The sequence below is a fragment of the Ciconia boyciana genome, chromosome 7 (genome assembly GCF_034638445.1).
Source record: "Ciconia boyciana chromosome 7, ASM3463844v1, whole genome shotgun sequence".
Classification (NCBI taxonomy): Eukaryota; Metazoa; Chordata; class Aves; order Ciconiiformes; family Ciconiidae; genus Ciconia; species Ciconia boyciana.
In genome coordinates, this window is record NC_132940.1 from 56063980 (window position 1) to 56091809 (window position 27830).

Here is a 27830-nt window from a genome sequence, read left to right on the forward strand (position 1 = left end):
GATTTTTTGGCAAGGGAATACCTGACAAAGCAGCAGCTGTACTGCTTACCTAGTTAGCAGCTTATCACACTATTTCTGTCATCTTGGATAGAAAGGCTGGTATTAGGACATACCCCAGAGTGAAGAAAATGGAGATCTTGAACCAAACCCACACACACTGTTATCTTCTAATGTGTTTAATTGGTTTAAGATCCTTCCATCCCAGCATGAGATATTGTTACTAAAAATAAAAAGTGCTCCATCTTCTGAGCAGCAGTGGAGACCTACAGGCAGGATGAAGAGGGCATTTTAAGTATTATTGAAAAGGAGAAAGTAAATTAATATAGGTTTAACACAATTACTCTTTTTGAAGAGGCTCATGTCAAGTCACCTGGCAGGGGTAGCTAAGGAGAGCAAGTAGAGAGCCAGGCAGTTACAGCTTTGTGAGGTTAATATATATGAACAAAAAAAAGGAAGAACAATAGTATATTCCTAATTCATCTTCTCATTCTAAAATCACAAGAACACTCTTACACCATTAAATTTTCATTCTCCTGGATTTTGGTTTTTTTTGGTAGGAAACAATGTCTGATTTAAGACTCGTTAGATCAAATACTCTTCAATCCTGAAGGCAAGGAAGGATTAGGTAGAACAGCAGAAGGAAGGGTGTACTGTTGATCTATTTATATTCCACCACTTATTGGGTCAGCAAAGTCTTACATAAAAGCTTTGTAGTAGCTGGAATTTGACTTGCTTTATATACATGACATGAATTAGCTTCCTCACAGACCTACTTTGCTTAGCCTGATGAAGGGAAATGGTTTGTGCATTTCTAAATCCAAGTTTTGTTGTCTTGAATACCTCTGATCTCAGAACAGAAATTCTTTCTTTTTTGTATCTGTCATAGACATCACTTCTTTCAAACAAATCGAAATATACATACTTATCTTCAAGTGCTTTAGCATTGCAAAAGATTCCCATGTATTACCACACTGGTAATTAAGAATAACCTTGAAGGAAGAGAATGAGTACAAACAAAATTAATCATTGAAGTAGTATGGAATTAAAGAAGTTCTGCCCCAATCTCCCTGACTATTATTTGTATGTTGTAAAGTTTAGCACTTTTTCAATATCTGAAAGGCTGCAGCAAACAGTAGGTGTCATTTCTTCCATTAAAATGGTCCATTTTTCATTTTATTCCTTGCTGTCTACACCACTCTAAAACCTGAGTAACTGCTGCACTCTTATCTTATTCATAATAAAGGCAAGCTTAATGCTCGTAACCACTCCTGGAAGGGAAGGTCTTTCATCATCTTTGCCAGCTTTTTTTTTTGTACACAAAATGCAACATTAACAACAGTTCACTACATGCCAGGTGCAAACAGGATCTCAACAATTACAAGTTAATAAGAATTGTCCTATGGGATAAATGACAGAGAGAAGGTGGCGAAGGTGGAGCTGAAAGGCCTGGACAATTCAGACTTACATCTCTGTTGCAGACCCAGAAAAGCTTCTGATCTGAACTGCCCAACTTTCACTCCTTATTTTACATTTTCTGTCGTGAAAAGCAGACACAACCAGGCACTCATGACATGGGTGAGCATGTTACTTTAAAGAATGTTACAGGTAAGTAAAGATCAACCTTTACGGATTATATTTTTATCAGACATATTTTCCCAGAAGAATATTTGCACCTCAGTTGTTTCAATCCAGTCTGAGGAGTAAGGACCAAAATAAGTTACGCAAAATAACTACTGAACTACAGGATTACAAAGTAGACCACCCAGACAGCCTTATGCTTCTACTCCACTCATGCCATTCATCCTGTAATCTTTCCAATCTCTAATCTCACTTTTTATTACAATTCCCAAATCCCTCTTCCACAGAACTCTTAATTGCGTGCTTAAATTTAAGCATATGCACAGACATTCTGCTGAATCAGGTCCTTGAGTTCACTCTGTTCGCACTCAAGAGAAATGCTGCTGTCTTTGGTGTTTAATAAACCACAAGTATACATGTTGGCAGTGTGTTAAGAGAAAAGGAGTCTTTTCTCCTAGCCTAAGGCTGAAATTCAGTGCAAAATCATATCTGAAAGAACTGGATGAGCGTCCATCCATTCTGTCTAGTAACAGAAGTACCAAAACAAACACACAAAATGGAAGCTATTCCTCAAACAGTACTGGAGCCTTTGGGTATAGCACTGTCAACTTCTCCTGCTTTCAGACAACAGCACACTCTCTTGGGTTCCAGATTAGTCAGAAAGGGTGCTGTGACAGCTCTTACAGGAGCAGGTATTTTTTAAAACTCTGCTATTATAAACCAACTTTCCTGGAGTGACGCACAAGATGTGGGTTACTGTGCTTCTCCAAATGACGGGAGGTGCTGGGTACTGGAAAGGTGCTCTATTAAATCCTCAAATGGAAGGAAGCCAATTATCCCTTCAAAGCACTCCTGACACTCCTGTACTCACTGTAAAAGAGCCTGCTTTTAAAGTCTCCTGCACAGAACAAATTGCTGTGCAACAGAAGCCAGGGAGATCCACGGATTAATGTGAACCACATGACAAAATGCAGCAAAAGTCCTCAGCAACCAACAAGTAATTTCACAGCAAATGATGTAATCAGAGGGATATATTTAACAGCTATAGCATCATAGCAAAAAACCTGACACAATATCATATACTCGTATATTTTGTACTTCCCTTTTTACTTTCCCTCTTACATCTTTGCTTGCAGATGCTGTCTATACGGATCTTGTATCACCACATATTTTCATCTAACATCAGACAGTCCTGGATTAAGCTGTTCTTGGCCTGTACTTGGAAAGACAGTCACACATATTACTGAATACCATGTCCACCTTACCTTGATTGTAATAGAAAATTATGCTAATAGGGCAGAAGTTAATATTGCTACATTATATTAAGTAGACCTCAAATAATTTCTGCTATGCAGCAAGGTTGGTCCTGTTGTTAAGCTACAGTATGCATTGCTACATGTCACATTCTCCCTGTAAGAATTTAACAAAGACAGTCTCTGCACCTTGGGTAACCATTTTGAAGATGAGCTATGTTCTCACCATGAAAGTATTTCCTGCTTGAACCTCTTAATATATATTATCTTATTATCACGTTGTGGCACACTGCAAAAGTCTACAACAAAAAAGCAGCATAGGTCAATTCGTAGTCAGACCAGCTGCAAAGAGATGCTAATCAAACTAGAGAAATACAGAAGCCATTTAACTTGGCATCTTTGGAAATGCAGTAAAACCACATCCAACATTTGCTAATAAAAATTTTATGCAGACTATCCAGTTTCACATCTGTGCCTTTCAAAGAGTTTAGGTTGAATAATACAATTATTATTCACTATTTTCATCAAAATGGACAATTAACATACATCTCTACTTCATAGCATCCTAGTGACGTCACATAGCAGACTAAGGGACAGAGTTTGCTTTCAGTTAGATTACATTTAATTTTCACTCTTGTCAATTTACTGTCTGAAAATATTCAGGGTGAAATCTCTCCAAATCTTAAATATTTAAATCAGAATTGGTGACACCTGTAGTAGGCTTAACAAAAGCAGGTACTTGTACAAAAACAATGAAGATGGAGAGCTCCTAGACTCTGGAAAGAGAAGTGTCCAGCATGGGCAGGCAGGATGGGAGAATGTGTTTTGTTTCTTCAGTAATACACAGCAATACTGCAAACTAAGGCAGGCTTCCATTTCATTGACTTTCCCTCTCTTCCTCAAACCAAAGGAGCAAGAAAGAAATGGGTGTACATTTTGAAGGAAAGAGTTACAGACCTACTGAGATGAAGCTAAGGGTCATCAGGAGGGAAAAAGGTAAAAAAGAATAAATTACAATGTTGTGCGAACAGCTGAACTAGGGACAGATGTAGACACTATTGTTTCAAGATTTACCTCTCTGTCCACATGAGTCTCATCTTGTAGAAGCTTAACTCTCTTACAAATTCCAGCAATTTTTGTTACTGCTGAGCAATAGGAACCAATTTAGGCATTTGCAAGCAACCTTTGATTTCTTCAGACAAAAGCAACAACATGTGACATTCCCCAGCAGCTCCTGCCTGCAGCAGATGAGAAGTCTGCCTTGTTACCCCAATGTACCAGCAAAGGCCACATAGACAACGCTTCTGGAGCGTGTGCTAGGCACTTCTCTAGGAAGTAAGCTCAACCTAAAAAGACTAACAACTTCTAAGCTCTGAAAGAAATACCTAAGATTTGAGATCCCTAACAATGAAAGTTAAAGCAAAAACCAAAATGCACTTGTGGTACATAGAATACAATGTTGTTTAGAGTGGGAATAAGCTCCAAATCAAATCTACACACACAAATTGCCAGCTTATGGGGCAGGTTCTTCCATCAGAGGGAGCAAGCTGCTTTCTGTGCCAGCTCTGTGGAAGTGCTTTGTTTGCAACTATTAGAAATGTGTTTTGTTTCCTCTAGAAATAGATGTTAAAATGGTTCCTAGAACCAGATAACAGTGCCAAAATAAAGGCAAGCTGAAGCAATGGAGTGGTTTTATGTTGCTTTCTGCTGCCTATGTTTTTTAGGCTTTTCTTTGGCCTCTCTGAATAGGCTTGACAGAATTCCTTTATACCAATGCCTCAGCAGGAAAAACAACATGCGATCACATCTGGAGATTGCTTTACAACCTAGGTAGTAAAACAATCAATAACTTAGAAAAACTCATCATTGCTTGCAGGACCATCTCAGAAGCATGAATTGCACAAAGAAAATTATTTTCTCTTTCCCAGTGCAATAACGCTCAACTCCTCCCCATCTTCCCTGCATTCTAAATGGATCTCAAAAATTAGCGTGTTAGAAAAACTTGAGCTCATGCTAAGAATCCTTTGAATATTAACATAATTAATGTCATCAGTAATACTGAGTTTGCAGAAACAGCAGGTGAATCAATGGGAATTATGTATTCATCCGAGAAAAGAATGTGACCTTTAAAATCCATAGGGCTTTATCAGAATGCAATTTTAAAGTGGGTTGCTTGTAGCTCAGTGGAAAGAACAAAACTGAATGTAACTAAGGAGAAAGCTAATAGAGACACCACATACACAAGGGAAACTAAAAATACAATTGAAACATAAAACACTGGGACCTCCTTACAGAAGATGCCCCACCTATATCAAAAGGTGAGGCAGCTCACAGGACAGCCTGAGAAACCACTCCAAGGGACATTATGATGAGGGAGAAGCAATTAAAAGAGCATTCCTGGAATTTAAATCTGGCTGGATAGAGATTTTTTTATCCATAATGCTTAAAATTAAGTCAAATGCTTTAAGCCCCCAAACAATTTGGAAAAAAAAGAGTATGCAATTCAGTTTGCCCACTTTTTAATTTTAGCACATCAAACAATTTTCCTTTCTGCAAGTGAATGCTGAAAGTGATTCAGTGGTTGAAACAACTTCATTTCGTCTTAACTACTTCAGAACATTCAATCATTTCAACACAGCTGAACTATTATGATAATATTTCAAGGTTCTCAGCAATAAGTGAACTAGAGGGAGTTTCATGGAAATAATCTATCAAGGGGTTCTGGTGAATAACTTCATTTTCATAGATGAGGTTGTAACCAGAAGCCCTCAGAGGAATTTACCTCCCTGTAAATCGTTATGGCCTATTGCTCTTTATAGAGTTGAAACACAGGATGTCACGACAGTCATGCAATGAAATTAGCTTTAATGGAATTAGGTGTTTCGAACCTTGATATGCCTCTTTATTTTATGCCATTATTCAATTGTTTTAAAATACGCATTATATTGGCTTGCTTATAAAGGAAAGCTTGTCTTGATTTCATGTCATTTTTACAACACTGTAGGAGTGGAATTTTTTTTACATGTCTAAACGGATCTTCACACTTCCGCGTACTGACAGGGCACAGACCCGAGCAGACGAACAAAGACTTCTTTGACCAAATTTTTAAATGGGATAAACATGGCTGCTTAGCTGGCGTTTTCATATAGTTTCACTTGAACGACCTGTAGCCTTGTGTGAAATGTGGGAAAAAAAAAAAACCTAAAAGGCTTTAAAAAGGCAGTTTTATATAGCACTGTTTGTGGCCGGTCGATGCCTTTGTTCCTTGAAGGCCTCTGCAATAATATCTCTATTGAGTGAAGTGATGTTTATTGAAAATGGCATAGCTGAGCATCAGCAGGTTCCCCTGCTGTTCGGTTATCTATCCTCTGAACTCCAACCAACATCTCGGTCTGAAAGTGTCCCCCTGGTAAAATAAGCAACTGACAACACAAAAAGCCTAGATGACTTCCAACTGCCAGTGCTTATGTTGTGACTATGTGCTTTTTCCCCCATTAATGTTTAATTTCTTTTTTTTCCCCTTCACCTCATGTCTCTTCTTACAGAGCTCTCTAGCACACCAGCCTATTGAGCTCCAAAGACTACTTCTGATAATCCATAGATTTATCAGATTCATGTATTTCAAAAGAATATGTAATTTACTGGAGGTATTAATATATCATGTTCTTCGATGAACAGATCTGCAGATTGGAAATTGATGGGAGACGGAGCTTTGGCATGAACTCATTCACTGTGCTACCAGTTTGCACAGCTTCATACTGTCACTATCATCTACCTTGGGCTACTCCAGACAGGAGACGAATCCTATAATTTAACTAGAAAGATAGGATATCCCACTGAATAGGCAATACCCTACAGCTCAGTGACTAATAACTTAATTCCTAGTACTATGCTGTGCTTCAAAAACTTAAAATAATATTCTCAAAGTAGCTTTTTAATAACTACATATTGTAGGGACTGGGAAATAAGCATGAAGACTTGCCCACAGCCACACAATGAATCAGTAAGGGAAGAGGAAAGAGATCTCAGGAGGTGTTTGGCTTCAAACCTTGTGCTTCAATAGACAATACTGCTTCTCTCTTTAGACAGCCAGGAACTGTGCTCTCTAGCTAATGGAAACTCTTACTCTAACTTGGAGTGACTTTGCAGTAGCACAGATTGCTGCAATCATGCTACGGAGCGGGTGCCAGTGGTTCCGTTCCCTCCGTGTTTTTCTTGCTTTTGGTGGTTTTTCATTCACCCTAACTAGAAAGCAGGGTGGTTCTGAATCACTGCCAAGCATTACTAATGGAAGTGGGGGGCAGGAAGGAAATAAAGATGACTGGTTGCAGAATTAGAAGTACTTTTTAGTGTCTAAAATGGCATAGGAAAGCAGGACAAAAAATAGATCTATTAGCTCTGACAATAGAAGCTAAATGCTTCTAGCTAGAAAAATGAGCAAACCTCTGAAACTTATCAATAATATTTTTGTTATGTTAAGACAACTTAAAACCACCAGAAATATAAATAGGATAGTCATGGGGGAAAGTACCACATTTGTTCCTTTCTTTGTTCATTTTAATTCAAACAGAGTTCCCATGAAAATGCTTAATTTCCTTTTCTTTTTCCTTTTTAAATCTTGAGACTCAAGCATATTTTGAGCTCTGACAAAGTGCTTCAATGAAGTCCATATATGGGTTATGCTTAATATCACAGGTTGTTTCTTTGTTCATTTAAGACAAGTAGTCAGCCAAGTTAAAAAATCTCCCCCACTCTAAAAATTAGAGATGCCCCTGATACATGGTTTCTAACATGCTTTTATATACAAGGCTTCCTTCCACAAAATTTCATTAGGTATAAAAGGGAGCCCAATGAATGAGTGGAAACACAGCACTTTCTCATGTATTCAAATTGCCCTCAACATTGCCAGTGCCGGGAACTGTAGCAATAATTTTGCAAAACATAGTCAGCAGTTAATCTGAAAGGACAAAGTCTTAGGACAAATGCTGTGGCTGTTCATTGCTGGCAGGGATAGGCAGACACCATTTTGTACAAAGTGACCATCAATTTTGTACAGAATGACATTCAGAGATTACTGACTAAAGGACTCTTAAGAGCTGAACCAATATAAACATATTTTCTTTAAGTCCAAACAGCCTGATACCTCCTTCACTACATCAGCACTCTCACCATCAGACTCCTTGAACACGGGCAGTCAGTGGTTGAGCTATTAGTCTAAATTTCAGAGAAAATGCCAAGTCTTGAAGCTGTTTGGTTAAAATACTAAAAGTAAAGTCTCCATGCTAGGCAGAGTTGTGCTTCCAAAATGAATGCCACACAACCAGCCATATTACAAGGATCCATGAATGGACCTGTAACATTGAGATATTCCCTTACACTGTTTTGTTATGGAACTGTATTTTGGGACTAGCTGTTTCCATATCCAATGAAGCTTCCCAGAGTTGGATTGCAAGCAGGCAGCCACTATGGGGAAGTGCCCACCCTTTTGCATCTTGCCTTGTTTCCTTTCTTCATTACATTCTTTCAGAATCCATTGGGATCAGAGCAGAACAAGGTCTGAGCAGCCCTGGAATAAAAAACTTCTGGAAAAAAGCAGTAAGTTCCAGCAGCAAGCTTTTCCTAACTAACTTAACTTTGCTTGAAAATGTTTCCAGTAGTTCCAGCCTCACCAGATCCAGCTGGGAACGGGCAAGGACTCATTTTTTCACTCATACTTGTATTGTTTTTATGCAATCTATTAACACATACAGTTTAACATTTTAGTGGGAAATCTTTCAAATCTTAAGATATCTACCTGTAGTTGAACTCCTAAACATCAGGCTGCCATTTTTCCTTTCACAAAATCCCATGCAGAAACATTTATATTTATCTTGATGGATCTTCTCTATTTGTGAAGGATGTCTGAACCTATTTGATCAGATTGCCCCACATAGGCCAATTATAAGGAGAAACAGCAGACCTGTTACCAAAGACACACACTGTGACTATACAGCTTGCGCTCAGATGGAGACAATTAGCCTGGATGGGTCTGGCAGCCCCTACCCAGAACAACTCATGTTTTAGCACTGCACACCGCAGCACCATAGGCCAGGAATACAGGCTAATGATAACAAGACAGGTCTGCACACAGCCAGCCCAGATCTAGCAGACCTTCAAGTGTTCAAGCTCCCTACTGAGCCTCACCTGTGAAATTCTGAGCTTCTTTACACTTTGGGAGTTACTGCCCTTGTCTGCTCTCTCTACCACAGGAATAACTTATTGTAAAAAAATGTTGGCTACTTAGTTGCACAAATAGGTAAAACAACATTTCATAAAAGGAGGCGGATGTACTTAGAAAAGTCTCAAGAGAGCTAGTTAGATACTCTGCAAAATGGTAACTGAATCTTACTTAAAGTTAGAAGAAACAAACCTATGGGGAAGCCAGTTTGTGTGGAGTGCATTTTAGTTCAACCAAGATGAGCTGCTTGGCTTCCTAACACTTGTTCTATTTATTCCTCTACTACAATCTTCTCAGTGTGACGTCTTTAACGAGGAGATCACAACATCCTCTATACTGGCCAGGGCAATTAAGCAACACACAACGAGAAAGCAAGAGTCTTTGAGATTTAACTCAAAATCTATGCTGGTTTGCCATAAAGATTTGACATTTAATTGGCTGAATAATGTTAATCTTCCACTAATATTAGACTGTTGTTATGAGTAGGCATTACAGGATAAAAACAAACTGTTTCCTTTTGAAAATATATTTCTTTATCACTATATAAAAGATGTCTGCTGATTTTCCCTAGGGTATCTTATGTTCCTGGGAGATTTGAATTTAATGGTGGATTTGTCCATGCCTAGGTGGCACTTAGACCACAAGCTAGGGAACAAGGGGTTTGTTTTTCATTTTCATAAAGCTCAATAAACACACTATTCCCTACTAGAATGTCAACTGATATACAATCAGAGCAAAGTCCATCTATTTTTTAACTGACCAGGAACAGATTTTGTAGTATTTTTTTTACAAGATTCACTGGTATAACAAGGAACTCAAGAACATAATGGAAGTAATTAACCTCTCATTTCTATGTTCACATTCATAAGAGACTGCTTGAGGGTGAGAAGCGGGAAGAGAGAGAAGATCACAGTTGAAACAAAAAGAGAGAATTTATCTCTTGTCAGTAGTCTGGCCATACTACAAAGCAAGTACACACAGCAGCAATAAATTAGGATTTTTTAAATAGAAAAACTAACCAACAATCTTAGCTAGAACTGCATAGCTGAATGCTCAGATGTGTGGCATCTGAACAGCCTTTCATTTAAATAAGCCTGCTTTAATTGCTTATTTTCTATCTTTTTCCATTGTAAGACAAACAAAGATGCCATTGAAGATGCATCTCCCCTGATAAGGCGATCAGAACATGAGCCTGCAATTACAGTAATATTTTGCATAAAGGCTTCCCTTATATTTATTAATCCAAAAGAACTCTAATTTCAAAACCCACTATTTTACTACGCTGCCATCCTCAACAGTGCAAAAATTCTTCTGTTTTTTTGTGCCAGTACTCCAAGCTGCTCAACTGGGCTTCCTCTCTTTAGAGAACCTTTATTTATTCCATTTCCAAGGATAAAAGAGGCACGGTATGGTAGCATCACTGAGTGTCTAGCAGTTCAACATCTGGTTCTTCATACTGCCATTCCTTTGGACTGCTGCCTATGTCAAAGATCAGCACCACGTAGTTCACACATACAGGATGCACGTACTACCTAGACATCTATGTTTGTAAAGCCTCCTATTAATTATTCCTGTACTGCCATAAATTAACATTAAGTAGGTGATTAGAGTGTTCACGAAGGAAACAGTCCTGCTAGCTTGGTTACCTCTCTCAGATGGATACTGTTTACTCAATAATTTTACTGTAATCTCTGTTGGCAAAAAATATTCCACACAGAACAAATATATATTCCATCTTTTAGTGGAATCCTTTTAATCAGTCTTCATTAAGAAAAAAAAAAAATCCAAACCAAAACCAAAAACTTGTAGCAGCTGCAGACCCACAAGTTCTGCAAAATAAGGGGGAGATACATGTGAGTCCTCCTAGACTGAACTGGATGGCCTTAAATAACCCTTGGAGAAACACTGTTCTGTGGAGAACTATTGGTAAGAGAAGTGAGGTGCCTCCCATGAAAATGTTCTCAAACAGATGCACGTACTAAGAGGAGAGAGAAGAAACAGGTTACTTACCACAGAAGCAGCCATCTCCATCTACCAAAGTACCCCTACTGATATAGAGCAGAGAATAGAGGAACACATTAACATGTGAGATAGTGGAAATCTGGATAGGAAAATCAGCAGTTGTCTGCAATAGTTTAGTCCCAGTATTCTTTTCAGTTGAACTAAACAACTTGGCCATTCAAACTCTAAATCATTAAAAAGAGCTAATTTCAAGACCAAATCTCTTCACAATCCTACTTTAGTTCAATGATGAAAAAGGTGCAGCAAGTATGCCAGGTGACAGACTCACATAATTTGTTGACATACTTACACATTGAACATATCCTAAAGGAGACGGGTCTTGAAAACAGAACACTTTTTTTTAAACCCTAGTTGAGTTAGCTATGCTTTAAGTTTGAAAACCTCTTAGTTTCCAGGATAATTTTTACCTAGCATTACCTATACATTTCAGATTAAATTTTATACTTAATCTTTATTCAAGTTATCAGTGGGAACATTGCTTCCTGTTAAATTTTTGGTGTAATACAGTAAATTGATTCACCCCATTAAAATGATAAGAAAAGGATTCTACTTGTTGGAGCTACAACTAAAACTATAAAGCCTTAACAAGAAGCAATGCTTCCACCTGTGAAGAAAAATAACAGATCTTGAAAGCAATCTCAGAAGCCTCCTGCAAAACTCCTGAGATTCCAGAATTCCTTAAATGTAAATTCCAGAATCTTACAGCTTCAACAGTAAGATTATTCTATGTCACCTGTTATAAGTGAAGCTTTCTTCAGTCATCCTCTCTGGACTAAAATTAAAGCACTTCTTCAGATCTACAAGAAAAACTAGATCCCATTTGTGCATCTACAAAGACTATTGGAATACTTTTTCTTCTGAAGTTCAGCACTATGTTCACAAATATTTGTATAGCTGATAAGAACTACTATACACAAAATAAATAGTATTAACTTATTGGTAAAGCAATCCTAATCAATGTTGCTGAACACTGATTTCTTCTCTCAGTAGCTAGCCGCATGAAGAAATCTGAACGGAGGGCAGTGAATACAGAGGTTTAGAGATCAACTGTATGGGATCAAGTCTGTTAAGGCCTCCCTGGGACTTATAAGAACATTTACTCTGCTGGGTCAATCTTCCTTGATTCAGACACTGATTAGATCCCAATAGAAAGAGATGAGAAAGTGATATCCACCTGCTTCTGCACAGTAATTCACTCAACACCTGTGATTTTATTTGGACACAACAAGGTCTGTTAACTTGATGGCTTATCTGTAGAAGATGGCACTGGTGATGTTAGTTTGAAGAACTGCTTCTGTGTATCCCAAGACCTCTGATAAGCAGGTTTGCCTTCACCTTCTCTTTTAAAGGGTACTAAATGTATCTGTTAATGAATGTGGCATACATAACAGTTTTGTGTCTTCTTGAAACACACTCCTCTCTTCTCTACATAGTGTGTGGGAAAGGTGCAGTCTGTGGGTGCTTCCTGCATAGAACAAAAGGTCCACAACTTTGCTCTGACTTTCAAAAGACTCAGACTCCCTGGACTTGGACTCCTAGATATTCCAGAATACTCACCTTGGCAAGGAGAACCCCACACCAAAATAGTGCTATCAGTGGACAATAAGATGTTAGGAGAAAAAAGGAGCAAATTAGAATTTGTGTATATGACATGACAAGTTAACATCTACAGCCATATTAGCAAGGACTGTGACACAGGTCCTTTTGAACATCAAATCTAGCAACTGGGAGGGACTGTCATTTTTAAAAATCTTCTACAGCAGAAAGACTGGCCAGGGCAGAGCCTAGGAGTATAGATTTTGTACGTTTGAAAGATTTCTTACTTCTGGTTAACTGCGCAAAGACTGGAAGAGACTACAAGCACGCTGCATTATTACTGGGGAGACATCCTGTTCTCAGCCAGCCCTTAAAACTCCCCTCCATGCACAGGAAGGCAGATATGCTTAACTCCAGATATCCAAGCAACAGCAGCTACCACAAAAGTCTTCAAGAGCCATAAGTTTAAAGAACTCTCAGATGGTAGTTTGTTGTTCTCCAGCGATCTTATATATTTGGTGAATGTTTGGTACATGAAAGTAGGCATCTTTCATATCAAGAGCTTTTCACGCACCTCTTTCGCATGAGGGAGAGATAGTTGTCCCTAGAGAGAAAGTCCTGCCCTTGACTTTTTATATTTCTCATGAAGATGATGTTGCTTAGCCTCTTGCTCTTCCAGGGAATCAGGAAAGAGCAGAAATAAAACTGTCTTCAAGAGCATACTTTAACTGGTGTTGCTGAGAACAGAAATTAGGCCAGGGGAGATTTCAGAGTTACTGTCAAGTGAGGTATCCACCTATACAGAACAAAGCAAAAAATCATCATTGAAAAAGACTGTAAAAACTCCTTTGAGGGAAAATCTGTAGCTCAGTCTTCACAGAGACTTGTCTTGATTTCAGACAGGCCTGTAAAAGAGGAAGAATTCATTTGTGCAAAGGACTTCAGGGACTCAAGAGATTTTTATTTGGCCATGGAACCTTTAGGCTGTCTGTTAGCACTCCAAATCCCCATCACATCAATAAAGCCTGTAGTCATTACATCTGATAGCTCCTACCTTCCAGGAAATGAGCTTGTGAGTTTTATTCTAATTGCTAATAGGCAGGTGTTCGCACCACCAAAATCAACGGTAACAGGAGCACTTAGAGATTCTTGTTGGCAGTCTCAGAGAAGGTACAAATAAAAGGTCAAGCACTGAATTTCTCTTGCATTCACACACTGATTCTGACTAAATTCCCCTTGTTTTACCTAAAGAGAATTTGTTCCTCAATACCTTATCAACACAATGCTAAGTTTAAACAGTACCTCTCACTAGCAATTGAATTAATTAGGAGTTTGTCAATGCATAGGAGCCAATCCAGATTAAGGCATGGAGTAAATTTAGAGTTGAGCTAACTATCCCTTATTTAACCCTTGCCTGGATGTTCTTACTGTGCATCAAGAGAGTCCAATTCCAAAGCTTTGAAGGGACTTCTGTGATTCGGAACTGGACACACTCATCCTGGGACAAAAGTATGCGCAGTGGGGAAATCAAGCAGAAATGGTTAAGCTGGAGTAAATTTTAAGCATATAAACCCTATGGTTTTATCTAGATTAGAGCTTTTTGCAACAGCATAGCCACCTCTTCTTTGACGCTGGGGAAGAAAAGTATAGACACTGCTTTATCTCAGTGCAGTACATTTACATAGTGTAGCTAATGAGTTCAAAAACTCCTGGTACTGACAAGCTCCATATTGCCCAAACTAGTTGGCATAAAGATGGTGTGTATTCCCTCAGGGTGGGATTAGAGCTCTGTATGCTGTTCAGGAAAATAGGCCAGACAATTGAACTTCCTTTTCCAGGTGTGTTCATATGCCTTCTCTCTCAAGTAATGCTAAAAAATGACAAAAATGAATGAAATCCTGAAAAGACACTCTTTACATAGCTTTCAAAGCAAATGCCAATTGCAGCCTTCAGAGAAAAGGTGAAGCAAGTGCTGCTGCTACAGTACATCTGTTAATTAGTCTATAAGGATTTGTGTTTATGACAAGAGTGAAAACTAACTATTGCAACAGAAGTAATACCAGCTGAACGCTGTTCTACTGTTTTGTTCAATCTCATAGCAATACTCAGCATATCTGCACTGGCATGAATGTGACACTGGAGTTGGTAGGGCAGAAGTCACTCAGTTCTACTAAAGGTGGTTTACTCAAAGGACTTCAGGCTTTTTTGAACCTCTGCACCTTTAACACTGCCCCAATATATCTCACACACAGCATATCCCTCACTGTTTCAATCCAGTGTTGTTCTGTAACCAGGGATACATCTAGAAATCACCACAGGTTCTCTGGGAAAGAAACTCAGTATCCTTGAAATGTAATTAGAGAATGACAAGGGGATTTAATCTTACTGAGATTTTATAGTAAAACAGTATTTAGCCCTGGCACTAACACTCTTCACTTAATAAACAAAATAAAAATTCAAATCAGCCAGAGAAACAGCTATGACAAGCACTTTCATGAAGTCCACAATGACAAATGCCAATCTCCTATTTGCTGATGCGGCACAGCAGGGGAACAAGCCACCCTTTTCCTGGCATTAGCTTAAATGGTTCCTCAGATATACAATCCATGTGGACAGTACTGGCCTGAATTTCATTGGAGCTACAAATACTTTGGTTTTGTTTTGTTTTGTTTTTTAAGTTGGGCTATGTGTGCTTGAGAAATGGGCATACTTTAGCCTTACAAACAGTACAACCCTTACAGCCAGGGCCTCCGTGACTAAACACAAAAAGCATCTTCACTGCCAGCTACCCTATTTTTCCAGGGATGAACTGGCAAAAAATGATTACGAGCACTCTCAACACCAAGCCGAGGGAGTAAGTAAGGAAGTGATTAATTAGGTGAATGTAAGTGGCCCTCTCAACTCACAGGACAAGACCACAGTGAGAATCAGAGGTTGTTCTCCAAGGGACAAGAGAAAAATAGGTCATGGATCTGAGCCACTAAAGTAGTTACATCTCTGAAGCACTACGCAAGTCATTGAAAGAACCATTTTACAGCATCTTTTAAAAAGCTGTCTTTCTTCTGCTGACCTGGCACTGTTATTTTTCAGAGCCAGGAACAATTTCCACTGACATGATCGGAGGCTGCTACACAAACAAGAAGTTGACAACTCATTTTAGGATACGTGGTATTAAAAACATAGGATATAAAAATCAATAGCTGCTACATGGGACACAAGTAAGTTATTTAACAAAGTGAAAGCAGTAAATTAGCTTAATGGCAGGACCACATGCTGCAATATAGATCAAACCATTTCTGGTTTTCCATTTACAACTGACAGGACTGAGATTATTCAAGGAAAACAAGTTCATTATCTTGTCTCTTCTGAGGAAGGGAGGAAAACTTAGAGCACACAGACCAAGTGGAGAATCAAAACAAAATTGAAAATACAGTCAGGAGGGAATGATTGGCAGTTGCATGAGGAAACTAATCTTGTAAATGGACCAGAGGCTGCTGAAAGTGGAGGCAGAGAGGAGGAATAAAGGGGGATTTACGCAGATTGAGGCAGAACTCTCAAAAAACAAGGACTCCATATCAGAATTACTGTGCTTTTTTAGGAACCTACTAGAATATGAGAAGTGCTTAAATTTGCAATGTGGATTAGTGATTTGACAATTTAACCATCCCAACATTTTACACAGTGTTAGACAGTATGGCAGTCTGAAAAGAGAGTAAGTTGTTTGGAAGAGCACTACAGCAACACACTGAAATTACAAGTAAAAAATTCAGTTCCAAACAAGTTTAGAATAGGTAAAATACTAGTATTTGGTTCTGGATGTTGTACTTTAATCAGCCTCTACAGATATAAATGTGAACTATACTGATGTGAACCCCTGAGCATGTCACTAGGGGATCTCTGGAAGATGGAGGGTCTGTGCCCAAACCAGCATCTCTCTGCTTTAACATGCACTGGAATTCAGATGAAAAACATTACTGTGGGGATACAATAATGAAATCTCCACTGAAATGGCAAAAAAGTGATGAGTTCTATTGCAGTTCCTATAGATTTCATTGTCAATAAAATCTAGTTATGTTTATGCTAAGATTTTAATTTTATTATTTTAACAAGCTTGTAGCTGTATGTTAAATTTTCAGAGTATTTGAAATCTGATTTTTCAATTTTAATCAAAATCTATTAATATTTTTTTCGCTGAAGCAATGGAATATCTTATTTCTGCTGTGAAAAAGAACAGCATGCATAAATAATACAATCAGCTGTAGTTCACAAGTGGATTCTTTCAATTTAGTTATTAATAATAACAAAATCATAACAATTTAGTTATTGAAAAGCTAGACTTACACTCGGCTGATACAAATATTATGTTTTGAACAATATTATTTTGGTGTTTCAAGGTGTGAACTTCACAAGCATTTATGTTAAGGTGAATGCTAACGTTGTGAAGTTATACACAAAAAGCTCAAAAAATGCTGTAATTAGCATTATCTGCACCTTTTACAGGTGTGCCTACATTAAAATATAGCCTTATTTCAATTTGCACAACCTTTTCAAACACGTCTTTGCCTTATTCACTGCATTTACTATTTCAGAACTGGCAAAACTGGGACTTGCGCAAACAATGTTATTAAGCAAGAAAACAAGGAACTACTGTTTTATCAGTGAAACAAATGCACAAGACTGTCATGAACCATGAAACATTTTCACCTGGCCTCTGGCACGGCTGTATTTAAATGTGGAAGAGGGACTTGATGAGGCTAGAGGTCTTGGAGGAATAGAGGCTTGCTGTACAGCTGCCTGGTTAATGCCTCATCTCTACTTTGTATAGACAGGGAGAAGGAGGTCATGGTAGGGCTGCTAGTGGCAAGAAGGGAGCTTTAATCCTCTTCTCTGTGGAACAGACCAGAGCCTTGAAGAGGTAAGCTTACAACTTTCCTTGGGGAATCTTTGGTTTTATTTTGTAAGTAGTACTTCAGTTCAGGCTACTTTAAAATACATCTATAGGTTTGTGGGGTTTTTTGTTTAAAATTCTAAGGAACTTATTCTAATGGTAGAATGGAAGATGCTAGGAGAACTAGGGAAGCAGTTTTTTCTTTCTATGAAGCTAAATGTTTCTCTGCAGAAGCTGAGCTTAAGGTTAGTGTTATACTAATATAATGCAGTTCCCTTTGAAGGAATTACAGGGGGAAGCACATAAAACAATTCTTGCCTGGGGCTGTTTAAATACTGCATTTTTATGGCAACAGTGTAACTGTAATGATTCCTTGTGGATTAATGAGGGTGCCATAAATAAAAAGCCCAAACTGGACTGAGAAACTTATTGGCTCTTCTTGTAATTTAAAATGCATTTCTCTTAAGAGAAGTTATATGACCACAAACTTAGCAATGTGAAGTTAAAATGCTGAACTAATAATGCTAAGTTAGGACTTCAGAATTGGTGCTGCAAGGGTCATTAAGCATGGTGATGTGAGAAACCTCCTCAGGTGAGTTGGTGCTGACTGCTAGAGAAGACAGCATGAGGCTGCACTGAGAACAAGTCCATCTGATGTAAGACTGAGGCTGTGGGCATGAGATCTGACAGCAGCAGTGGCTGGAGAGGACTGCTGTTTACAGCCCTCCCCAGCTGCTTCTTACTTTCTCCCTCAAATCTAACGGCTGAGCAGTTTGTAAAACTGCTAACCTGATCTACTTGACCAGCACAGGTCTCTGCTCCTTAACCTATTGCTTAAGCTGTTTAAGCCAGCATGCTTCATTCTGATTGAAACAGGAGGTTGCAGTGCTCATCTGAGCAGCTCAGCAAGTAAATCTGAAAATGAGGTAACAAGCAGCTGGGGATGGTAATCTGTGCTCTGCACAGCTGCTGTGACAGAAGCACACATTAAGAAGAATGTAAGGGCAGATATTTTTCAGATGTCCTCTTTCCTCAGAAGCAACAAAGCCATAGCACTTCCTGGACTGAGCTTTCTAAAATGTCACTTAAAGGCTAATAAGGTTCAAGTGAAATAACAATCAGAAGGGCTTTTTTCCTCCTTATCTCAGCTTCTGGGAAAGAAAGTAACTTGCCTAGGGAAACAATGAAGTCTTAAGTTGGACTGTGGCTGACAGGCAAGTATTCTAATGCACTAAAGAGTCTACCCTAAAGACTTAAACTGGAAGTCAAATGTCTAAAGTATCTCCAGAAGATCCCCCTGTATTAAAGGTCAGTAGGTATTTCTTGGTGTCCAATTTCCAGACAGGTTGGTCTACTCCACCACGTGTCAGTACACTAATGGGGACAATGGTTCTTCCACCTTCTCTCTCTCTGCAAACCTCTTCCTTGAAGAGGAGTTGGGGTGTTGCAGAACTCCCTTTAAGCACAGAGCTAGCAACAGTTCATGCCAACAGATGAACAGAAAATGGGTTCCTCCTTAGTGAGGGTCTCTATAAGCATTTTCCCATACACAGAAAGAATTTTTATTTAAAGCAGTGCAAATAGCTCGTTTTTCACTGTCTCCTAAAATAGAATTTCCTTTGACTTTCCAAACTAAAGTGACTTGATGTTAACTCTTTGCTTGCCTAGCAGGCTGTCCCTGATTAGAAGCTTCTGACACTCTTAATAAAATAATAGGTGTATTTCTTGGTTCCAAGCATGTGTAACCTTTCTGTTGGAAAGGCTTAAATCAAGTCGCCTGAAGTGAGGAGGAAAGAGGCATGCAGGCAGGCAATCTGCTTAGGTGGGGTATACATTCATTGTCAATTACAGTGTAAGATCCCCATTTTCTTGATACAATAAATAGGAAAAGATGGACATAATCAGCTGTCCTAGGGACCAAATGAGCTTCCAATTCACTACAGAGTAGATGAAGCTTATATACACAGTGTAGCATACAGACTGACCCATATAAATACTCCTCTATAGAATTACTAAGAAGTAAAATCCCCTGCACTCTCATTCTCTCTAATGGAAAACAATATTGCTCCTAGTTAGTTAAGCAATCCTTTTGATACAGGAGTGGATAAATTTAATAAGATTATGCTTTTGTGCACTGTTATCCCAAAGGCTGACTGAAAATAAAAAATTACTTTTCTTGCTCTTGCTTTTTACCTAAGCCTGCCATTCTTTCAGAAGAATGTTGCCTGATATTCTAGTCATGAACATAATCAACTGAAAGGTTCACTCATGGCTGAATTAATCTGATATTGTTTCCTTTAAGTCTCTTCTGTACCTAACATTTGTGTCACAGTGAGAACTTGGTTCAGCAGAAATCTGACAATGGAACCGCAAGTTCATAATCATAACTGAAAATCCTGGCTGTCGATCAGGATTTAGCATTATGCAGCTGAGATGTGGTTCCTACTGTCATTCATGAGAACCTCAGTTACTGTCAGGTGTTTTCTGGACAGAGCTTCCCAACAGTCCTACTGTGTCTACTTGGACATGATGTCAAATGGCTCTGGAAACTTCATAGTAATGCCCAATGAGTATATGTGGGTGGGGGTGTTCCCTCAAAAACTGCCACCTATTCTCTAATGCTGATCCAGGAATGATGCTACACAGATGCCAAACCTCTTGTTTCTCTGGGTGCTCCTGATTCAGTCTCAGTATAAAAAGGCAGCCCTGGAAAATGTTGTGGGTTTTTTAGTATTCAATGCTCACTACTGTAGTTTCTTGCACATCAAATGTAAATACATTATCTGATCCTTAAGGTATGTGAGCAACAGATGTGCACAAGTCACCATTCATGTGCTTACAGAAGTAACTTTTGATAAATTTTGCTATACTAATATGCAGAAAAAGACAAAGTTCAGTATTGCCAGGTGGACATTAATAGATCATGATATTTTTCTGCTTGTTATCTGGGAACCTGGCATACCTCATACTTCTATACAAACTTTGACTATCTAGATTAAGCCAATGCTTTGTTTAGTCCTTAATGGAGGGTCTGAGCTCAAATTTGAAGCTGCCTTAATTTCCCAGCTTAGAGATACAGAAATAGAAGAGACTTATATATTACATCTGTTGTGGAAGTCAAAGGCAGAAGTCAGAGTACAGTGGCCTGTTATCTTACTAACTTAATGTAACATTTTCACTTAACATTCTTTCCAGATCAACTTAAATTTAACATGTGTAAGAACAAGTTGAATCAGCTTCCATGCTAAGACTGCTTTAGCTAACAGAAAACTGTTATTCAGAGACACAGGAGACACATCAGATGTCTGTATAAAAAAAAACCTACTCTGAACAGAATCTGTTTAATTTGAGGATTTTTAGATGTCTTCCCTGCTTGTCTACATTTGTGTAAGCTTGGCTTTTTTCCTACATGTTGGCTGTGAAGAGGCATGGTGGGGAAGAAGCTCTATCAATTCTCACTTGATGGATTAAATAACTATCTTCTGATGTGTGGAAATTCAAATACTGTAACAATGGCTGAAGCATAGGTCACCAATGACTTCCAAAGACTTTGATCCCTGCCAAGGATGCAAAGAGTAACTGATATTATCTTAATAGGATATAAAGGAAATAAGGGAAATAATTTTGCTAGTGACAACTGCATTATTTTAGGTATGTTATTAGGTTGGCACTAAGCAAGCAATTAAAAATACTGAAACCATAATTCCAGTGAAATGCTGGATGGGTAAGTTTTGGAGAGATGAAAGGATAAATCTTAGAAATGAAATTCTAACCACAAGGTGCTAAAGTAATATTGCTGACTAAAAAGAAAAAAACAAACTTCAATGTCAACTTATGCTTTTAAATCAGTGTTAGATGTATTCTCTGTAGCACCTGGCAACTCATTGTTTTGAGATGGTGGAGCTCTTGATGCCCCTTCCACTGTCAAGGACACAAAGCACCACTTCTAACGCTATGAGTGGATTGCATTAAATCTGAAATGCAGAAAACTGACTGTAGCTCATTCAGATGTAAAGTTAATGCAAATCACTGTTTAAGCATAATTAAATATTTACATTTTTTTAATGATAGTTAACAAGAGAAGGACATGAAGTTTTTGATGTTCACTGAGGAACCAGGCAGGTAAAACCAAACCTGGTAAAATTGCTCCTGCTTTATTTGCAGGTATGCCTCATGACTTATGCATGTGAAACATGATGAGTCTGTGTTTAGCATGCCAAAACTATAGATCATCACATACTGCAGAACTTCTGTCAATGCCGCAAACAATTCTGATATGGTAAAGGTACCTTGACCACAGTGACACTTACTTAACTACCAAGTACAACCCAGCTAAAGCTTCTATGTGAAACTCTGCCTCTTTGAAACAAAGATCTCTTAATGCTGCCAGGGTGGGAACTTGTTCTGCAGTCAGACTAACTGGGAATCTGGACAACTCTTGCTTGTAAAGTACTCTAAGGTTTGTAGACAGGAAAGTGGTAATGAGAATTCAAGAACAACAGAAGACCAATTTTTCAGATCATATAAATGATGAACTCTATGCATTAGATGGAAGAACATCCTAGTTTTTAGAAACCAGAAATGTGGATGGGGGAGCACAAACTCATGTTTTCTAGAATGTTTTAAAATTGCATTGGTGCAAGCTACATGCAAGTTCTGCTTTGGCTCTCTACAGAGCACATTTCCCAGCTTCTGGGCAGCCCTGTTCCCTCTTTTAGATGGCCAGTGTCTCCTTTTAACCCATGAATTTGGTGATTCATCTTCCTATTCAACTGTAAGAAGTCTAAACAAACCAAGATCTGAGGAAGTACATAGAGGAAACCTCCAAACAAAGGGAAATTTTTAAGCCAATTAAAGCTGCTACCTTGTTAGTTTTGTAAATACTGCAACAGATAAGCATTTTAAGTGAATAAGCAGCTAAAGATCTACTGACCTAACAAATACATCGGAAACTCAATTTGATGGACCCTCTGTTTGGATTTCTCAACTTTTGAATGCTCCATCAAATGAGTTCAAAACTTCAATGACTACTCTAGGAATTGATAGGCAAGATTGTCATTGACTACAGTTTCTGTGTTTACAGCGGAAACAAGGTAGAAGTTGGAAATGGAAGTCTCTCTGTCTGCAGAGTAATATAAAGTTCATAGAAGCTTTTAATGGTTTCTGGTATAACTATATTCTCATTGCAGCTCTATCCATCTTTCTAAGAGGTTAATGCTCTGCTAGAATGACTTCCTAGACAGAAAAACAATGGTGAGAGGGGAATTGGAAGAAGCTCTGGGAGCTAGGAAGATGTTGCACAGGGAACTTTGAGGATTCCAGAAAGCAGGACAGCCTTTGACATATAAAGTTTTGCCTACAAATGTTTGAGTGCCTAAGCTACAAGTAATGTTTATACTGACCATAGATACTAGTTTCATAACTCCATAATTATTCTGACCTACAGTTAATATTGCCTCTTCATGCTTATGTTCACCATATTAACTTGTTTCAGGAGACTTCTGAAGTACAGTAAGATATACTGTATAGCTTTAAATGGAAGTTCATGGAGAAACTTATCCTAAACTGATAAATACCTATATGGCAACTAACACTATGGAGATCCAATTCTGATGAGACTCCTCTGTACAGAAGCAAATAAATTAGGTGATATCTTGTTTGACTTGTAAGATTTAAAATAGAAAATGGATGTGCTTACTCATATGTTGAGAGGCTAGACTTAGCACCTTAACTATGCTATGAGACCCAACGGACTTGTTTGGGTTTTCTCTTCCTTGCTGTTCTGGCTGAAACATTACAGGAAGAAGTGCATAAGGAAGCTGAACTGTGGTCCCTCAAGAGTTGCATGTGAATCTGTTGTTGCAAACCATGAGTGGATATTTCTAATCCACAGCATGGATGCTATGTAAGAAAGCAAAGCATGTATGCTTTCCAAACGTTGGCAAACCAAATTAAATAGGATAACTGTCTACAATGTCCTCATTTTAGTGAACATAGTGCATAAAAAAAATAATTCTGTGCTAGTTTGTATCAGAACAAAGATAAACAGGCAACTCACAAATTATCAAGGGGGCTGGGGGTGGGGGGGGAAGCCATCAAAAAAAGAAAACCCAAACCCTGGGTTCTGACTGTTAGGGAAATACATTATTGCTGTTACATTTTTATGAAAAAGATACTAAATATACATTTAATAGTACACAACTCTAAAGATAAAATGACAGAATGAAACCTGAAGAATGTGTTGAAAGGGTAAGTGAGGGTCAAGTAAAATCCAATTCTGTAGCTTGACAGAGTAACTGTCCCATCTTCTGGAGAAAAAAGGCATAATCAAATTTCATGCATTTGAGATTATAGGACCAACTGTGCATAAATACTTGCAGAAATAAGACTTGGCTAATATTCCAGAGTAATGAATCTTCAGTTACCAGGTGAACTGATATTGCTTATAGTAAAACAAGGAGTCTGCATTTTCATAGTGCTAGACTACCTGTAGATATTATTATGTTAAGTGTAACAACTGCTGTTCAGGTGAGTGCCTTCAAAACAGGGAGCTGATTAACATACTTACAAGCTCTATTAACAAATACTGTCTCTGAAGAAGTGACAAGCTATAAAAGTTTTTGCTGGCTGCTTTCAGTCTCTTACTGCAACATACTTACTGGACTGTCAGTGTTCAATTTTTAACTGGTGCCATAAAAATTCTTAGGACAAGTGTAATAAAGGATAATGAATATCCTCATTTGCCTGCAATAATCAAATATTTCTCCTTTGGTTTTAATCTTTTTAAAATAGCAAAACCCATGAGAGAGTAAATGTTTCTGGCTTGAACTTCAGGACACTAGCCACAACATGTTTCTGCACTAGTGTCATAGAGGAAAGAAAGCATATCTCTGCATTAAAGTTAGAGGGTGGATTTGGGCTATAATTTAACTTCCACAGCAGTATGTCCCAATCAGTTGGAAAGCTTGTAATTAACCTTCTCAGGAACCACAAGTAAACAGAATTTGTTTGAGGAAACTTTGATTACTCAATGTGAACTGGATTTACAGCTAGAGTGCCTGTTCCTGTGTTAAAACAAGCAAGTATTTTGGAAGCCTGCTCCCTCCATGATGCTTTCTACCCTACCAACTGATCTTACCACACAAGGAATCTAATACAGCCAGACCCTAGGTGTAATACTGTGCTAGTTTCTTGTGCTAAAAGCAAGTTCAGTTTGAAGTGCCAAGTTTGCAGGGTGTGCTTAAGTTGGTGGAGTTGAACTCCCTCCCTCCTGGGAGCAGAGTAAAAAGTTTTCAAGTACTCAAAGTATAAATTTAACAGCTTGTCAGAATGTGTTTCCCTTACTTTCTATTAAGTAAATTAAATTAGCACATACAGCAGTAGAGTGGGCAGAAAATAAAGCATCTCTTTAAAATGTAATGCTCTCTAGAATACATGCTCACTCTTAGAGGAAGTGGAAGTCTGAGCTGATGGCTGCCTTACAGAGAGCATGGTCACATCTGGGCATAAGTAGTTTCCTGTGTGGATGGCGCAGTGTCTCAAGGCTTCCTCTCATAAATGAGGAATGTGTCTGTTCAGCCATACTTCCAGTTTACTAAAGGCATATATAGATGGTTTTTTCAACTATTTTAACTTGCTAAAAGTTCAAATTACTAAATGTTTGGAGAAACTTTCCTGTTTCTCAGATTTTATACTACCTGGCCCCTATGGCAACTACCAAAGTACTCTAGCATGTTTTTGGAGAAGCACAGTCAAGGTTTTGCCTAAAACTGTCCTGTCAGAAGTAAAAGTGATATCAGGTGTGGGGTTTGTTGTGTGTGTGTTTGTCTTTTTTTTTTTTTTTTTTTTGCAAGGACCAGCAAAGGAAGACTAAACTTGAGGTACTTCAGCATGGAACTGCAGAGTATTTCTACTACAGTTTTTTTGTCCATGCTATGGCTGCTTGAGATAATAGAAGTTTACCTTAGGTTTGGCTAACACCCTTCCTCTCAAAGGGCAAAAAGCATTTTCTACTCAAGCCAACAAACAGCAAAATGGGTTATTTCATCCCAAGTTGGACAAAGGCCTTTATGTAAACTCTGCTATCTGTAAAGACTACATACAAACACATGCAAAAAGCACTTAAAAGTTTGTTCCCTAGGCTTAACTTTCCAAGCACTCCTCACTTCTACCAACAGCTTAGTCTGGTCTTGTCACTTCTACCAACAGCTTAGTCTGGTCTTGTCAGAAGCTTATTCTTTTTCTAATTGCTGGCACAAAAGGCTCTTAAATCATGTTTTGACAGCTGAAATACTACCTCTTCATAAATAAAAAGAACTGTCAATAGTGCTAGTGCAGAAGCAAAGGAACCAGATGCAGTACTAAAAGCTGGGGAGGGGACAATGATTCAAAAGTTCAGAAAAGCATCTGCTTATAACTTGATAGCAGCTATCTGTCTAAATCCAGCCTAGAAAATTAGATCCTGCTACAGCTGGCATAGAGATTATTAACATCTCACTGGGGAAAAAAAACTGTTTAGAAATAATAGTATTAGATGAAGAGGGTATTCTGTTCACTTCTGTCCTTTTCATTGTAAAAAAGAAAAAGCCAAACAAACCAACCCACAATTTCTGGTGTCCAAAGGTCAAGCTAGCAAGCTTGCATTTGTCTTCCAAGCTTAGAAGAATCTACTATAGTAAAATATACTAGCTTTATTTTACATGTGGCATATTTCTCCTACCCTTAGTTTGCACATGGGCCTTTAGATTCAGCCTTTCTCTACTTCTCTGAAATCCTGCATTGGAAGGGTGCACGCAGGACCTCACTTCTCTTCCAAGCTCAGATCTATCTCATTTCATCAGCATTAAATTCATATTCAGATAACACAGACATGAAATGAGAATGCTTTTTGAAAGCCACAACATGAAAAGTTTTAAAATGAACTGCACAGAAAGGCATTAACACCTAAAGTATGCTGGCGTTAGCAATAAAAGACATTGTATGACCAACACAACCTGTGCCAATACCTCACGGTATGAAAAGGAACAAGATATTTAGTTGCTTCTGGACCTGAAGACCAGGTATTTCCTTTCCAAGCAGAGGTGCCTAAGCGCAGGCCGGAGGGGAAAGGATCAGATCCTCCTGGGATGGAGAGCACTGGGTGCCCAGCTACTTCACCTGCCCTCTGTCAGCTGTCCTCGCTGCCGAGGCGGGGGGGCTCCTGCCGGTCGAGGGCCGTCGCCTCCCTGCGCAGCCCCTCTCCTCCAGCCGCCCATCAGCAGCCGCCCGGCGGACAGCTCCGGTGCGGCGGGACGCCGGGGTGGGGGCCGGGGAGGCCGCCGCCGCCCTGCGGGGCTTTGGCCATCTGCCACCGCCCCGATGGGGACCCCTCCACCCCGCGCCTCACGGCAGCTCCCAGCGCTACGGCGGCTCCGTCCCCCGCGCCCCTCCCCAGCCGGCTCAGGGCCGGTCCCTGCCCCGCGGGGGTTCAGCCACGTCCAGGGGGAGGGCCACCCCCCGCCACCGGAGGGGGAGGACGCCACTGGGGACAGCCCAGCCGGGGAGGCGTTTCCATGACAACCCCCTTTCCCGCCCCGGAGGCCTTGCACCCGCCCTCGCCATAGGGGGGCGACGAACCCCGTTCCCACCCCCCCTCCCCCCGCCCTTCTTCCCGGCCGGGTCCCGCCCGCCTGCCTCACGGCCCCCGTCAGGAGGATACAGCTTGAAGCCCCGGAGGATCTCCTTGGCCCGCTCGTCCGTGGCCGACATGGTCCTGCCGCGCCGCGCCGCGGGCGGACGGGGCTGGGCCGGGCTGGCCTGGCTGCGCGGGCCTGGGCGGGAAGGCGGCGGTGACAGCGGCGCCTCAGGACCCCCCACCCCTCCCCCCTCACTCCCTCGCACCCGCCACTGGCCGGCGCAACCAACCCGAGCGGCCTCCCGCCGCCCCGCCCCCCGGCCCGCCGTACCGGCCAATCATCCGCTGCCGCTGCCTCGCCGCCCCGCCTTCTGGCGCAGGAAGGACGGCGCGGCTGGCCAATCAGACGTTGCGTCCGCGTGCCCGCCCCCCCCGTCATTCAAGGGCGGCTGCGCAGCGGTCGTTAAGGCGTACGCCCCGGCCCAGCCTGACGTCGCCGGGGGACGGGAGTCGCCGCAGGACAAACCTTTCCCCGCCGCTCCGCGCCGCTCCGCTCCGCTCCGCCGTTGTGAGGCTGGGCCGCGGGGGGGCGCGGGCCGGGACCGGCGGAGGGAGCGGGTGCCCCTGCAGGTGGCGGCGGCCCGGGCGAGGGGAGGCCTCGGGGCTGTAGTCGAGGGGGCGAGAAGCCGCCGCAGGCCTGGTCAGCACCCGCCCGATGACAGC

General features: G+C 40.1%; 1 protein-coding gene across 1 annotated transcript in view; it reads right to left on the reverse strand.

Annotated features, from left to right (window-relative positions):
• PDE6D (phosphodiesterase 6D) overlaps window positions 1-27352 on the reverse strand; it is a 39772-nt gene extending 12420 nt beyond the window's left edge. Inside the window, exon 1 of the mRNA XM_072868402.1 lies at window positions 27192-27352. Within this exon, the coding sequence (XP_072724503.1) occupies window positions 27192-27241 (50 nt within the window). The 5' untranslated portion in view covers window positions 27242-27352. The remainder of the gene's footprint in view (window positions 1-27191) is intronic.
• Between the last annotated feature and the right edge of the window lie 478 nt (window positions 27353-27830).